The sequence below is a fragment of the Cucurbita moschata genome, unplaced genomic scaffold (genome assembly GCF_002738365.1).
Source record: "Cucurbita moschata cultivar Rifu unplaced genomic scaffold, Cmos_1.0 Cmo_Scf00007, whole genome shotgun sequence".
Taxonomy (NCBI): Eukaryota; Viridiplantae; Streptophyta; class Magnoliopsida; order Cucurbitales; family Cucurbitaceae; genus Cucurbita; species Cucurbita moschata.
Window position 1 is genome coordinate 2,539,823 of NW_019268523.1, and position 14,266 is coordinate 2,554,088.

Here is a 14,266-nt window from a genome sequence, read left to right on the forward strand (position 1 = left end):
AAAAAAAAAAAAAAAAAAAAAGCCAATCAATTTTTTTTTTCTACTTTTTCTCAATTCTCAAACCCCATATGACTTTGATTTCTTAATTAAAATAATAATAATAATTAAAAAAAAAAGTACAATGCTAGAAAGTGAAGAAATTATTTAAAAGAAGATGAGGATACCAAAATGATGAGAGGAAGAGGAAAGAAGAAGGATTTGGATATTTCTTATTTTGGGTATTTTTTAATAAATAAATAAATAAATAATTAATTAAAATTTATTGGTGATTTGATCCTTTTACAAAATCAAACCCCAACTTGTGCAAAGCATATATCTAAAGGCATTGTGTGGAAGTGGGGTATGAGAGAATATATATATATATATATATATATATATATATTAAATATATTATTTACAAATGTGAAGCTCGAGACTCCGAGATTTGGCTGATATTAAGATATTGCTCGGGTTTGGTTGATATAAAAATGAGAGTGAATTTTTATTTGTCTCGTATCTCAATCTCTATCGTTACAAAATTTTCTGTTTATTTTTAATTTTTTTAAAATATCTATTAAAAAGTGTTAAATATTTGAATAAATTTAATAATATTTTATAAAAAAAAATATAATATAATATTCGATATAATTTCTAAAAATTCAACGTTCGAGATTATAACATAGAGATTATAATGATTAAAATTTATTGGAGAATATTCTTTTAATAATTTAAAATTAATTTTAGATTACTCAAAATTTTAAATTTACTCGGGAGCATATTTAAAAAAAAAAACATGTTTGTAAAAAAAACATGTCTTTAAGAGCACAAACCTATTAAACCTATTAATAGACGTTGTCTGCTTTGACTGTTAGTATCGGTTTTAAAATGGTCTATTGAGGAGAAGTTTTCATATTTAAATGATTGGTTATCTTCTTCAACTGACATGAGATCTCACCATCTACTATTCTTGAAAACTAGCGTCCTTGCTTGCACACCGCCGGTGTCTAGCTCGCTATTTTCTGTATCGTTCTAATTGTCCATGATTTTGTTTGATACCATTTTTTCCTTATGAATCACAAAAAAACGTGTAAACCTACCAAAATCTTTGAGTTCTATATCATTGACGAAAAGAAGGTAACAACTTGTAGTCTCGAAGTATTGATTCCAATGCTCATTTGAGTTCCAGATTTGATTCGATAAGCAAAATATTTGCCTTTTTTCATTATTAATTTGGTGTCAACAAATGTACGTATAAGAGATCGAACATTTAATCTTAGGGAGGATAATGCTATAGCGAATCTTCTTATCAAGATTTTGATGTTGAATTTGACGAAGATTTAAATAAAACGAAAATTTGAAGTGGGGTTCTAAATGATCCATTAATCAGTCGGAAGAGAAAGTACCGATCCGATCCAATCCAAAACCCTAAAATCAAACGGTTGATTCTTGGAATAGTCCGTATCTTTTTTTTAAATTCAAAGTAGAAAGTATTATAATCTCTTTCGATGTTCTTCGGTACAATTTGATGGGATTTCTCCATGTTTGCCATTTTGCGACAAATTCAGGAAAGATCTTTCAGTTTCTTAGTCTTCGTGTTTGCATTAGTCGTTTTTTTGCATCATCTTCATGCATTATTGAATGTGAAAAAGGAACTACAGAGGATTTCTGTAGTACCCATGTGTCGTATGTGCTTGAGCTACTGAAATTATGTGCAAAAAGACGGCTGTTCTTGCAAGGTAAGGCTTGCCATGCCCGAATTCTGCTAATGGGGTTACAAGCAGAGACTTCAACGTCGAATATTCTCATCAACATGTACGCAAAATGTGGTTCAGTTGATGTTGCACGCCAAGTGTTCGATGAAATGCCCAGCCGAAGTTTGGTGTCGTGGAGCACCATGATTGGGTCGCTGACTCAAAATGGTGAGGAAAATGAGGCTCTTGGTCTTTTCCTACAGATGCAAAGAGAAGGAACCCCTTTTAGTGAATTCACCATTTCGAGTGTCCTTTGCGCCTGTGCAGCTAAATGTGCTCTTTCTGAATGCCAGCTGCTTCATGCCTTTGCTGTTAAGGCTGCAATGAATCTGAATGTTTTTGTTGCTACTGCGTTGCTTGATGTTTATGCAAAATGTGGTTTGATGAACGATGCGGCTAATGTTTTTGAGTCCATGTCTGAGAGGAGTGTTGTCACATGGAGTTCAATGGCGGCAGGGTACGTGCAAAATGCGATGTACGAGGAAGCTTTGGCGTTGTTTCGTAAAGCATGGGAAACAGGGTTGAAACATGACCAGTTTTTAATGTCATCTGTGATTTGTGCTTGTGCTGGATTGGCAGCCATGATTGAAGGGAACCAGGTGAATGCTTTGCTATCTAAATCTGGTTTTTGTTCAAATATCTTTGTTGCTTCATCTCTTATTGATATGTATGCAAAATGCGGTGGCATTGAAGAAGCTTATAAAGTATTTCGAGATGTCGAATATAGAAATGTTGTTTTGTGGAATGCTATGATATCTGGCTTGTCTCGACACGCTCGATCACTCGAGGTGATGATTTTATTTGAGAAAATGCAGCAAATTGGCTTGAATCCAAATGATGTTACTTTTGTTTCTGTGTTGTCTGCCTGTGGTCATATGGGTTTAGTTGAAAAGGGACAGAAATATTTTGATCTGATGATAAAAGAGTATCATTTGGCACCAAATGTCTTCCATTATTCTTGTATGGTAGACGCTCTTAGTCGAGCAGGGCGGACCTCTGATGCTTACGTTTTGATCTGTAAAATGCCCTTTAGAGCCTCTGCTTCTATTTGGGGTTCCCTTTTGGCTTCTTGTAGGACTCATGGGAATCTTGAACTTGCTGAGGTTGCTGCTAAGAATCTGTTCGACATCGAACCACACAATGCAGGGAACTATTTGTTGCTGTCGAACATGTATGCAGCGAACGGTAAGTGGGACGAAGTTGCCAAGGCGAGGAAGCTCCTTAAAGAAAGTGATGTGAAGAAAGAGAGGGGAAAGAGTTGGATTGAGATTAAGAACGAGGTTCACTTGTTTATGGTCGGAGAGCGGAATCATCCTAAGATAGCTGAAATTTACTCGAAATTGAATGAGTTAATAGAAGAGTTACAGAAGCTTGGTTACCAGGTGGAGACTCAGCATGATCTTCATCAAGTAGAAGAGAGTAGAAAACAAGAACTTTTGAGGCACCACAGCGAGAAGCTTGCTTTTACTATGGGATTACTGTTTTTACCTCCCAATGCACCTCTTAGGATCATGAAAAACCTTAGAATCTGTGGAGACTGCCACTCTTTTATGAAGCTTGCCTCGAAACTCGTTCGTCGGGATGTCGTAGTTAGGGACACCAACCGATTCCACCATTTTACGAATGGCCATTGTTCTTGTGGGGATTTTTGGTGATTAGTATATAGTATCAGGACCATGGCATGAGCTTGTTAAGATGTTAGTTTTCGGAGTCGAGTTCTTAGAGCACCGAACACTATGCTTCCGAGTTCCAACCGTGCAGCCAAAGCTTCTTCTTATTATTCAACACTAAACTTTAAACTACTGCAGGATTGTTGATCAGCTGGGCAGGTGGGGATAGCTCCAAAACGAACTTTTCCAGGTAAGTTAATCACATTTTGTAGTTGATTAGTTAGTTCCGCCGATATCGTGGTCTAAAGTAAGTCATGTTACGTCACGCCTGTAAGGTTGGGCAAGCGCGAAATTTATTATTTTGAGGGAGATGTTTTTAGTGAAATTTATTATTACGTCACGTCTTTAAATCTTGTTGCTAGATTCTATTACTGTGAGATCCTACATCGGTTGGAGAGGAGAACGAAACATTCTTTATTAGGGTGTGAAAACCTTTCCCAAGTAGATGCGTTTTAAAAACCTTGAGAGGAAGCCCAAAGAGAACAATATTTGTTAACGATGGGCTTGACATTGAGCGATGTGTCAGCGAAGAGGCTGAGGCCCTTCAGAAGTGGACACGAGACAATGTATTAGCAAGGATGCTGAGCTCCAAGTCTTCGCTATGACTGCATTTTCCATAACTCACATACTTCTTTGTTCGATACTTGAGGAGTTGACCTACGTAGCTAAGTCAGGGAATGATTTTGATACAACTTGTTACGGATATCAAACCTTTACATATAACCACGATGATATGATATCGTCTACTTTTGTCATAAGGTTTCTTGACTCAAAAAGGTATCATATTAATGAAGCTACTGTCTCTCGCTTGTACACTCAATTATACTAATGAGGCTACTAATATTTTATAACGGTGTAAAAATATTTTCTTATAATAATTCTTAAAAAAAAAAAAAAAGATTTATGACGATTGTTTAAATTTAAATAAAAAATAAAAATGTCACCCTTATTATAATTTAGAGTATAATTTTATGAAATAAAAAGTTTAAACTAAAAATTGATATCAAAACTTATTCTAAAAGGTAAAATTTGAAATACTTATATTTCTTAATTCGATAAATAAATAAATATATATATATATCGTAGGTAAAGAAGGAAGAAAAAGATAACTAATCGTTAACCGTTAGATGGAAATCAGAGGATTTTGATCGACGTGGCAGAATCTGAATGGATGAATGAAAAAAACTGTATACAAAAAGCCACATAGAATCATTCCTCAGCTGGCAAGAAACCCTAAAGTAGCCCTTCACTTATATCTCCCTCTTTCGCATTAGGGTTTCTCTTAAGTCGCGGCAGCAGCAGAACTTCGCTCTCTTTCTGGTGCTCTTCCTTACTCTTTCGTTCTCCTTCCAGGTTAGTTCTTCTATCTCAGGTTTCTTATTTATCTTTTCGATCGGTCGTGTTATGCAATTGTTTGTTCCTTTTTAATGTTGAGTTTTTCATTTATCGAGTTTGTTGGATTCATGCCTTCTGTTTTGGAGAATTGAATCGGTAATGGATTGATTCTGCCTTTGCCTTTGTATAGTTATGGAAAATTTGATGAGAATTTTTTTAATCTGTTTCGTGGTTGATGAGAAAGAGAAGTCTCTATCGCCTCTTTAAGCTTTTGGGCTGTCTTTGAGGTTATATGTTGTTTGTGATGATCAATGTCTCATAAACTTATAGCTACCTGATGTTGAATGTTCAATTTTTAAGAATGTAGGTTAGAAGATATATATGTATGTATATAAACATTCTCTGTTTTAGTTTATCTGTGTGATTCTCAAGTTTTTCTTCCTAGTGTAGGATTGAAGTGTATTTGGGTTTTTACTTGAATGACGATACAGGGTGAATGTGTTGTTGTAATGTATGGAAAAACACCTTTTTTTTTATACCTAGATTACTGAGATATTGATCTATGAGTTTCTGTAATACTGTTGTATGTCCTGATTGTGAAAGTAGTGTGATACAGGTTATCCTTTTGTGTTTCTCAGGTAAAGTTTGGTAGAAGATGGGTCGTGTTCGCACCAAGACTGTGAAGAAGTCTTCACGCCAGGTGATTGAGAGGTATTACTCTAAAATGACACTGGATTTCCACACAAACAAGAAGATCTTGGAAGAGGTTGCCATCATCCCCTCAAAAAGGCTACGAAACAAGATTGCTGGTTTCTCAACCCACTTGATGAAGAGAATTCAGAAGGGGCCAGTCAGGGGCATCTCATTGAAGTTGCAAGAAGAAGAGCGCGAACGCCGTATGGACTTCGTGCCAGACGAATCAGCCATTAAAATTAACGAAATCAAGGTTGACAAGGAGACACTTGATATGCTTGCTGCTTTTGGCATGTCAGACATTCCTGGACTTGTGGAGGTTGAGCCACAGGCTATGAATCTGCCCCAAGCTTTCGGTCGGGGTGCAGGTGGCCCAAGGAGATACTAAGGTAACTGAGACCACGCAACAGGTTTTGGGAATTAGAAGTTTTTTGTTATTCAATATCATAAGACCATGGACGTTCTTGTTGCTAGTTATTTTCATATTGGTCCTTATTTTTGGTTCTTGTCTTTTTAGTTTTGATTTTGAATGGATGATAATTTTGTTTCATGTATTGGAGATCTATGAAGTAAAAGTTTTTGCCATTAGTCAGATTTCACCGCTGCCATTCTCGCTCATTTTGTGCAGCTTCCTTATGAATTTGCTCTTTTCTGAGGCATTTCTTTTGATAAATCATGTGGGGTGCTGTTTAATCTTCTTCGGTTATGAGGTTTCGAATCCCTCTTCGATTCATCGTATGATCATGCAAAGTTACTACATTGTGGTATTTTGATTTTGATTTTGATTTTGATTTTGATTTATGATTGAAACTTAAGATTTGGTTTTACGTTCTGTTGTTGAATTTTGGTTCGGGTTAAACTTTCGGGTTGCATCACTATATTTGATGCACATGGCCTTAAAATACATAAGGGTACACCCACCTAATATAAGGTATGCGATTCTATTATGTTCTGCTCGACACTACTTTGCACAACACCAACGAGGTGCGTCTAGCTAAAGAACGACTAAGACTTTCCGACTAGAATTGTGCATCAACTGATCTCAAAATTGAAATCAGAGGCAAATAATAATAATAAACATTGAGAAATAAGAAAGGGAAAGTTAGGATAGAAACTTTGGTAAAGAACCCATTGCTGTCTCGGTTGTGCTATTAGAGACTATGGAGAAGTCGGAATAGAAAAACACTCATCTTAGGGTGGGCTTACTACTTGGATGTTTTCAGCAATTATTTGCTCTTCACTTAGTTACCCACAATTTATCATGGGTACGATAACGGTGCACTAGAGGTGTATCCTTCCCGATCCTTGCAATGTTCTAATGCTCACACTGGATATGGATCGAACTATTTCATGACGTTCTAAACCCAACTCATGTATTGCTTTAGTGGGCGAATAACCCAACTCCTGGAACATAATATAGCTCTAGGTGGCAAAGAGTCGACATTGAAGTGTCAAACCTTGCCGTTGATGTGAGCTCTTGAGGAAGATTAGCCTGTTATCCCTAAAGTAACTTTTATCCGTTGAGTGACAACCCTTCCACTGACAACCGTGGCAAGTTAAAGGGTAAGCAATCAAGCTAGTGCCAATCAATCAGAGTGCTAGTAGTGGCACGAATATCGTTTTTTTAAATTTCGAGGACTAAATAAACACTAATCTTAATTCTCATACAATTTTTTATTAATCTCACTCGTTTTTGTTTGTGGTAGAAAAAGATGGTCAATCTTGGAATCAAAATTATTACATTTTAATCGATTGAGTCATATTTTTGCTAACCTAATAACAAGCTTATAAAATTAAAAAAAAAATTGAATTAATTTGGTATAAAACTAAAAACTTAATTGCTTTCGTAAAGTATAGTAAAATTGAATATAATTATATTTTTATTCCCGTCAAATGCACTCGATTTACAATTTTTTTTTAATAAAATTTATCTTATTCGAACTTCCATTTCATTAAATAATAAAGAACACAGACACTGTCTATCATCACCAGAAACGACAAAATCTTTGTTCTCGACTTTCAATTACTATGTCTATTATTTTTCTATATTTAAAACATCAATAAATACACGCGACGTTTACGATATGTTTTGCATGAAAAGTATATTAATAGTTATTGAATTTATACTCTTAATTATATCTTTCAATGAAGTATACTAAGTTTGGTTCACTTTGAAGAAAAAAAAGGATGAATCTTTACTTTTGTATTATATTTATTTGGCACGAGAAATATGGCCATAAATATAAATGGAACATTTATGCTTACAAGAAGGAAAATAGTGGCATTCCCTTTACTCGATTTTGTTAGTGAAATCAGAAATTTCTGAATCCCAATTTGGGGTTTTCGACGAAACGGGTGTTTCGCGGCAATCTCATCTCCATCCATTTTGCTCATCAAATGATCTTCAATCGCTACATCTTGAAGATATGTTCGGGAAAACGAGAATGGAAGTGGAGAAAGGGAAGAAAAGGAAGATTCGGGTTGTCTTTAATTCCAATTTCCGCAAAAGGATTGGCGATTTTTCTACCAATAATATGACTATAGAGGTTTGGATCATCGCCGTTTGTGGCTTCTCGATGGCGGTCAAGTTGGCTAGGAGGGGAGGGTGCTGGTTAATCGGCGATCGGTTGATTGAGTCTTGTAGGTGATTGGGAAGGTACTGTCCCGTTAAAGCATTGTTTCTTTTTATCATGAGTGCGGTAGTGTTTAGATTGTGGAGTTCCGTTTTGATGTTTCTGATCTTGCGGGTGAGAGATATGAACTTAAGAAATCATGGGAGAAGGATTATATTTAGAATTGAACTACTGGATCCATGGTTCATATTGGATTAAAGCTTTGATTACTGGCATTTAGTGAGATATCATTGCTGGTTTCATTGTTCATGAGAGCTGCTAGAATATTAGAGACTCGCCTTTTAGATTTTTAACTTTGGTTGTAGCTCCTGGGGAAGGCTAAGAGGTGGATACCTCGGGTCTTTGATTGTGTAATCTTGGTTAGAAACTGATATGAATGTTTAAATTTCCTGCTGTGAGATCTAAAAGCCAGAAAGAAAGATATAATGCAACTTCTGCATGTGCATAAGAAAGTTAAAGATCAATAAATTTGTATTTATACCGGTGAAATAGGATCTTTCATCGGACTTTTGAGGGTAAATATTGACCTTTTGTTTCCAATTGATATCGTTCTTCGATGAAGACGTGTGAGGAAGATATTGTAATGTCTTGAGTATCATTACTGGTGTTAGTACAGAGAGTAAGCCCAAGAAGTAAATAAAGGCTTGAAACAATTTATGTAGAAGGTGAATTAATAATGTTCAAGATTATTTAACCTTCATACGAGTTGACTCTTGTCAACTCATATGTAATGGAGATATAAGGGATGGTGCTTATGATCCTTAGTCATAGACATTTCATAATTATTTAAGGGATTCTAGATAAACAAGTTATATACAGCTTCTACCATGTGACTTTCATCCTTTTCATATTCAGCGCTTCTTTCACTTACTTAATGATACCACTGCTTAAGAGTCGAGAAACTTCAAGTTATAGAATCCTCGAGTATTGAAGTTAGTTGCTGCTGGGTTCACCGTTTAGGTAAAATTTACTATTATGGGATTCAGTTTTAAAGCCTTGTTGAAAAACAAATGTAAAGTATAAACTTGATGTTGCATACTGTTTTCGTGTTAACATACTTGTGATTCATAGAGGACATCAGGACGCGTGGGCGATTGACTATAGAATGACCCAGCTACCAGTTAGTTTCCAAATTTTGATGTTTCATCTGGATTATATACATCACCCAGCTAGTACTTTGTTTCCTTGAATAAGAAAATATAGAACTTTCCCTTCATGATTATTTTTTGGTATGAAGGATAGTATGGAGTATTTGATTTGTATTATCAGAACTTTACTGATTACCCACCATAGTGATTGGAAGTTGGATTATGAACCAGGTTAATATTTATTCTAAAATAAAGTTATTCAGGCTAATTACCGGATGAATGAAGATCTAAATATGGTTACTCTTACAATTGTGACTTTAATCGACTTTGGGCATTTGATCTATTTAGGTTTGAGTTTATTATTATGAAACCATGGAATCAATTATGGGTTGGCCTAGTAGTAACTGCAACAGGTTCAGAAGTTAAGAACTTTGGGGACATAGGTTCAAACTTATGGCGATCTTCCTAGGATGTTAAAAGTTCTTCGAGTTTCCTAATAGCTACTTATTGTAGTGTAGATGCTTATCTCCCAAGTCCTTAGCCTAGGAAATTTATCCCTTCTAAGTGGTTGTTCTAAACTAGCTTAAGTTTATATTAGTTCTTAATGCTGCCTTGTGGGGTAATACTAAAAACAATCATGGCGGGTAATATTTAGGAAATACGAACGGGATTTTCTGTAACCTCTTAGACCATATGGATGTCTTCATTTTTGTAGTGGCCATGATTGTTGATCTTCTTATTGTTATCACTGCCAAGTTTTTTAATCAGTTTCTATTCATTCTTGGTGATTTGTTATTGTTTGTTTTGTTTTTAAAGAATTGAACCAGGGATTATGCCTCTGTTATTATGCAGCTGAAAAGGAAAAACCTAGATGAGGAACTACTCTTCTTGGTAATAATCTAATCTCTACTGTTTTGTTCTTCAAGAGGTTAAGTAGCATTTACCACTTGAGGACAAATCTATTAATTGTTTTCTACCAAACAATAATGGCACCAGATTGGATCCTATATTTGCACCAAAGGAATCACTTCTTTTTTGTATATAATTCAAATGGCGCAACGGTTACTAAAATATTCATGCCATTAACCTTGAGGATTTCATTGAAGTACTAAATTACAGAGTTTGTTGAAACACTTTCCTTAAAATGGCTTTTTTATACCTCTACTTTCTTTCACCAGTCTTCTCCTCCCTTGGGTTTTACCTTGAATATGTAACTACTATACTGTAATTGTTGGTCAATAAATTCCCAAGAATCATATATTTGGCAACATGACTTTTAGTTGGACCATTTTAAACTCCTATCGATAAATAGTTTAATTTCGATTTAGTATTTTTTTTGTTTGTTTACATTTGATACCCATTGAATTAGAAGCAAACTAGTAAATAGAACTCTCGATTGTTTATGCTTACTACAACTTGTGATCTCTCACTATCTTGTTCAAGTTGTGGATATTAATCGAACCTTAATGCCCTTGCTAGAACTTTAGACACTACGAAGCCTTTGTTTAATATTGTGCATTGAAATTTAGGATCTACACCCCTTTGTTGCTGTGTGTCATGGTCATGCGATTGTGACACTATGTGTAACAGCCTAAGCCCATCGTTAGCAGATATTTTTGAGCCGGTTATGTATCGTCGTCAGCCTCACGGTTTTTACGTCTGCTAGGGAGAGGTTTCCACGCCCTTGTAAGGAATGCTTCGTTCCCCTCTCCAACCAATGTGGGATCTCACACTATACATACAAATTCTTGGTAAGGAAATTTCCTTCTCAAGTGGAACAAGTAAATGCTCTTGCTAATCTTTTGAAGTACATACCATATCATATAGACTGTAGAGTTGTTTCTTCTCATCATATTGGCATCACTGTGATTGTTTCTATGCCTTTTCTTTTACTATTGAGTATTTAAGTTTTATATAGGCAACATCTATATTACGTATTGCTATCATTGTTTTGAAATTTAATTTATTGTTTTAACGCTTTCTTTTTTAGCATCTCGGCTTCGAGAAAAACTTAAATGATAGCTTCTTTTCTTGGTAATCAATTTCGTCTGTTTAGGAATGCTCTTAAAGAGGCTAATTTCCATCTACTTGTCCAACTCAAGAGTCTTTAATTTAAGTAATTAAAATCACCCTAGTGGTAATGGTAACAGATATTCCAACTTTTGCATTTTAGAAATTGCTATTATCACTTTATTTTCCAACATTGTAACGGTTACTAAATATCGACGTGACTATCCACGCTGGTTAGCATTTTATAATTAATTGTGCAGACTTTGTTTAACACTTACCTAAGGACAGCTTAACCGTGTGATTTCCTTGCGGTTCGCTTTCGTCTCCATCATTTAAGAACTTGACAAATTTTCCAAAAAGGATACTCTACTTGCTTTTATTTATTTTTACGAAACCATATATGTGGCATACAGATTGCATCCATGTATGCCTGTACCGATATGCGTCTATGCATTAATTTTACAATTATTTTTTCTGTTTTTATTTTTGAAGTTGCACAATCATGCATTTGAAATTGATTCAATTAATTAGCACTAGATGAGACCTTACCTGATGAATCAGTTCACTGAAAAACCTCATTCCTTTTGTATAAATGGAGGGAATTTGTAGAAACCATTTCTCACATCTCTTATTTCTGGTATGGGCTCAAAACCTCAGGAAACCACTCAATATCTGGAGAGTTCTGGTGATGCTAAGGATTGTGCTGGTGGTGGTGACCTAGAGAGCCTCTGTAGCCCTGAGGAGTTCTCCTCGAGCGTCGATCAACTCAATCAAAACTTTAACAAATCTCTCGTTCTTAAAAGTTCGTCCTCTCGTTCATCCCCAATTGAAGTAAAAGATAGTTCTAAGCTGAGTATGAAGCAATCAGAAGTTACTGATAAGGTATAATTCTTCTCCCAACTTGTAAATATCATAATCTGTGTTGGATTTTTTCCTTAAATGGTTTTGGCAGTCTTGTTTTGATCTTGTTATTTTCCCTTACCAGGAAGATTATGATCTCTCTCCTTTCCTCAAATGAATATTTTAGCCTAATAAGTAAAAATGTACTCAAAATCTACTCATATTTAGGTGAATCCTAATATATTTCCTATTTCTTGTGTGGTGATTCTGGAAAAATTTCTAAAAGAAGGAAACTAAAAGAAGGTATGCTGCGGGAATGGGAACGACTGGTAATGAAAATTATGCATATTTGGATCTCAAACTGTCGCCTCCAGGGGTCTACTTAAGGGGTAAATCATCGAATGAATCGAAATCGTCATCCCCAAAATCTCAAGACTCATGCGTATCTGCGGAGGTCGAGTCAAATGTAAACTTGGAGAATAACCTTGAAGTTGAAGGTTCGCCCTTAATTGTGATGGGATGTACTTTTTGCCTGCTTTATGTGATGGTGACAGATGATGATCCCAGATGCCCTATATGCAAAAATTCTGGCTTGCTCGACATTTTCCGTGGAAATCAGCCGAAGAGATCGAGAAAAAACTAGTTTCCTTTCAAGGAGTGTGTAGAGTATGCTCTTGAACTGATGCACCCTCTGCCTTTCTTTTCTTAGTGTCTGTCTTCCTTGTTGCTGCTGCTGCTGCTGGTGCATGCACTTGGGGAGCAAGCATAGCATCTTCAATAAAGAACATGGTTTATGTTTCCTTTTGCTCTTTAGTTTGGCTGTCTTTGCCCTTGTTTTGAGAAGGCCATTTCATAAGGATAAGGTCTTCAAACAGGTCTTTATATAACATATTAAGTTTCTGTGACTCTGTTCTACAATTTTTCTTGTTCTTTTTCCTTTTCTCTCCATTACTGTGCATGTATCGGAGGTCGGGAGGTCGGTATGGCAGGGGACGACAAATCCCTTTTCCCCGACTTTAAATCCCGGGGGCTCTGACCCAGAAATCGCCATAGGAACTCGTTAACCAGAAAGAATTCAGCGGTTTCAACTTTTTACCATATTTTGCTGCTTTGTTTCACCAAATAATGCCTTGTTTTAGGGAATTCTACTTTTCAATTTCTGGTTTTTCTTTCTTTATTTTCCTTTCAAGGGATATATATGATCACTGAGAGCCAGTAATGTGGGCAGTTTCTTGCAGGAGTTATTATTTATTAATTTAATTTCTGGGTTTGGGATATTTTGCAGCAAAATTTGAAGTAAATGCACTCTCAAGGAGAGTGAAGAGGCTGCCAAATACATGAAAAATGAATTTATGATTATCAGCTTAATAAATAATCTTCATATAACATTAAGCCAATGTTTTACTATTGTTTATTGCATAATTACAACTTAATTTGTTATTAATTATTATAATTTAGTATTCAATATTTATAAAAATACTTCATTATAGGGTTGAAAAGTTTTTTTTTTTTAAATTATGTATATTTTTCCTCAATTTGTGATTCCGTATTGTCTATATGAAAACGAAAAAAAAGCCCAAGAGGTTGTTAAAAAAAATGGGCCGCTTGGCCCATTTATGTATCAGTGGGCTTTTTGGGCTGCCCGGTGGACATACGGGCTTAATCTTTATGGGCTTCTTATTTATTCAAAGATAGGCCGCTTGGCCCAATTATGTAGCAGTGGACTACTTGGGCTGCCTGGTGGACATACGAGCTTAATCGTTATGGGCTTCCTATTTTTATTCAAAGATGGGCCGCTTGGCCCATTTATGTAGCAGTCGACTATTTGGGCTGCCCCGTGGACATACGGGCTTAATCGTTATGGGCTTCCTATTTCATTTAAAGATGGACCGCTTGGCCCATTTATGTAGCAGTGGACTACTTGGGCTGCCCGGTGGGCATACGGGCTTAATCCTTATGGGCTTCCTATTTAGTTTCTAAAATTTACTATGTTTCTAATTTTTTTTTATATTACTTATAATAAGTCCTTTTCATTAAAAATTAATACCAAATATTAAGATATTAAGGTAAGTAATGATATGATAGAAGAGAATAGATAAGCTATTGAAAGTGTGATCGTATAACGTGTTGTATAACCTTTATCTTTTATTATCGTATTTCATTTTCTTACTCCATTTGACCGAGCTCTCTTGTATTTAAGGATATGAAATTTCAAAGTCTATAAACTTCTTACGAGTAGTTGACGATACAATTTCTATAAACTTTCG

The 14,266-nt window shown here is 35.5% G+C and overlaps 3 protein-coding genes across 11 annotated transcripts; all 3 read left to right on the forward strand.

Annotated features, from left to right (window-relative positions):
• Nucleotides 1-1,144: 1,144 nt before the first annotated feature.
• On the forward strand, nucleotides 1,145-3,801 carry LOC111444755 (pentatricopeptide repeat-containing protein At5g04780, mitochondrial). 3 transcript variants are annotated; one of them, XM_023082783.1, is made up of 2 exons: nucleotides 1,145-3,590; nucleotides 3,763-3,801. In XM_023082783.1, the coding sequence occupies exon 1, from the start codon at nucleotides 1,505-1,507 to the stop codon at nucleotides 3,383-3,385; it is 1,881 nt and encodes a 626-aa protein (XP_022938551.1). In that variant the 5' UTR covers nucleotides 1,145-1,504; the 3' UTR covers nucleotides 3,386-3,590; nucleotides 3,763-3,801. The 3 variants fall into 3 exon arrangements, with proteins under 3 accessions (XP_022938551.1, XP_022938553.1, XP_022938552.1); XM_023082785.1 differs by lacking the exon at nucleotides 3,763-3,801 and having other exon boundaries at nucleotides 1,145-1,898; nucleotides 1,998-3,734; XM_023082784.1 differs by lacking the exon at nucleotides 3,763-3,801 and having other exon boundaries at nucleotides 1,145-1,715; nucleotides 1,812-3,734.
• Nucleotides 3,802-4,608: 807 nt separating this feature from the next.
• LOC111445618 (40S ribosomal protein S17-3-like) lies at nucleotides 4,609-6,029 on the forward strand. Its single transcript, XM_023084119.1, has 2 exons — nucleotides 4,609-4,753; nucleotides 5,374-6,029. The coding sequence occupies exon 2, from the start codon at nucleotides 5,391-5,393 to the stop codon at nucleotides 5,814-5,816; it is 426 nt and encodes a 141-aa protein (XP_022939887.1). The 5' UTR covers nucleotides 4,609-4,753; nucleotides 5,374-5,390; the 3' UTR covers nucleotides 5,817-6,029.
• A 1,689-nt stretch (nucleotides 6,030-7,718) lies between these two features.
• On the forward strand, nucleotides 7,719-12,917 carry LOC111445310. 7 transcript variants are annotated; one of them, XM_023083604.1, is made up of 5 exons: nucleotides 7,719-8,084; nucleotides 9,966-10,040; nucleotides 10,820-10,930; nucleotides 11,817-12,041; nucleotides 12,286-12,917. In XM_023083604.1, exons 2-5 carry the CDS (start codon nucleotides 9,996-9,998, stop codon nucleotides 12,640-12,642), a joined length of 738 nt encoding a protein of 245 aa, XP_022939372.1. In that variant the 5' UTR covers nucleotides 7,719-8,084; nucleotides 9,966-9,995; the 3' UTR covers nucleotides 12,643-12,917. The 7 variants fall into 7 exon arrangements, 6 of the variants coding, with proteins under 6 accessions (XP_022939372.1, XP_022939374.1, XP_022939375.1 ...); XM_023083606.1 differs by having other exon boundaries at nucleotides 7,720-8,084; nucleotides 10,816-10,930; XM_023083607.1 differs by having other exon boundaries at nucleotides 7,720-8,084; nucleotides 10,820-10,900.
• Nucleotides 12,918-14,266: the final 1,349 nt, after the last annotated feature.

Coding starts and splice junctions, on each gene's coding strand:
- LOC111445618 (XM_023084119.1), top strand. CDS start 5,391: ATGGGTCGTGTTCGCACCAAGACTGTGAAGAAGTCTTCACGCCAGGTG.
- LOC111444755 (XM_023082783.1), top strand. CDS start 1,505: ATGGGATTTCTCCATGTTTGCCATTTTGCGACAAATTCAGGAAAGATC.
- LOC111445310 (XM_023083604.1), top strand. CDS start 9,996: ATGCAGCTGAAAAGGAAAAACCTAGATGAGGAACTACTCTTCTTG. Junction 10,041..10,819: donor ATGAGGAACTACTCTTCTTG/GTAATAATCTAA, acceptor TCTGCTAGGGAG/AGGTTTCCACGCCCTTGTAA. Junction 10,931..11,816: donor TTCCTTCTCAAGTGGAACAA/GTAAATGCTCTT, acceptor TCAAAACCTCAG/GAAACCACTCAATATCTGGA.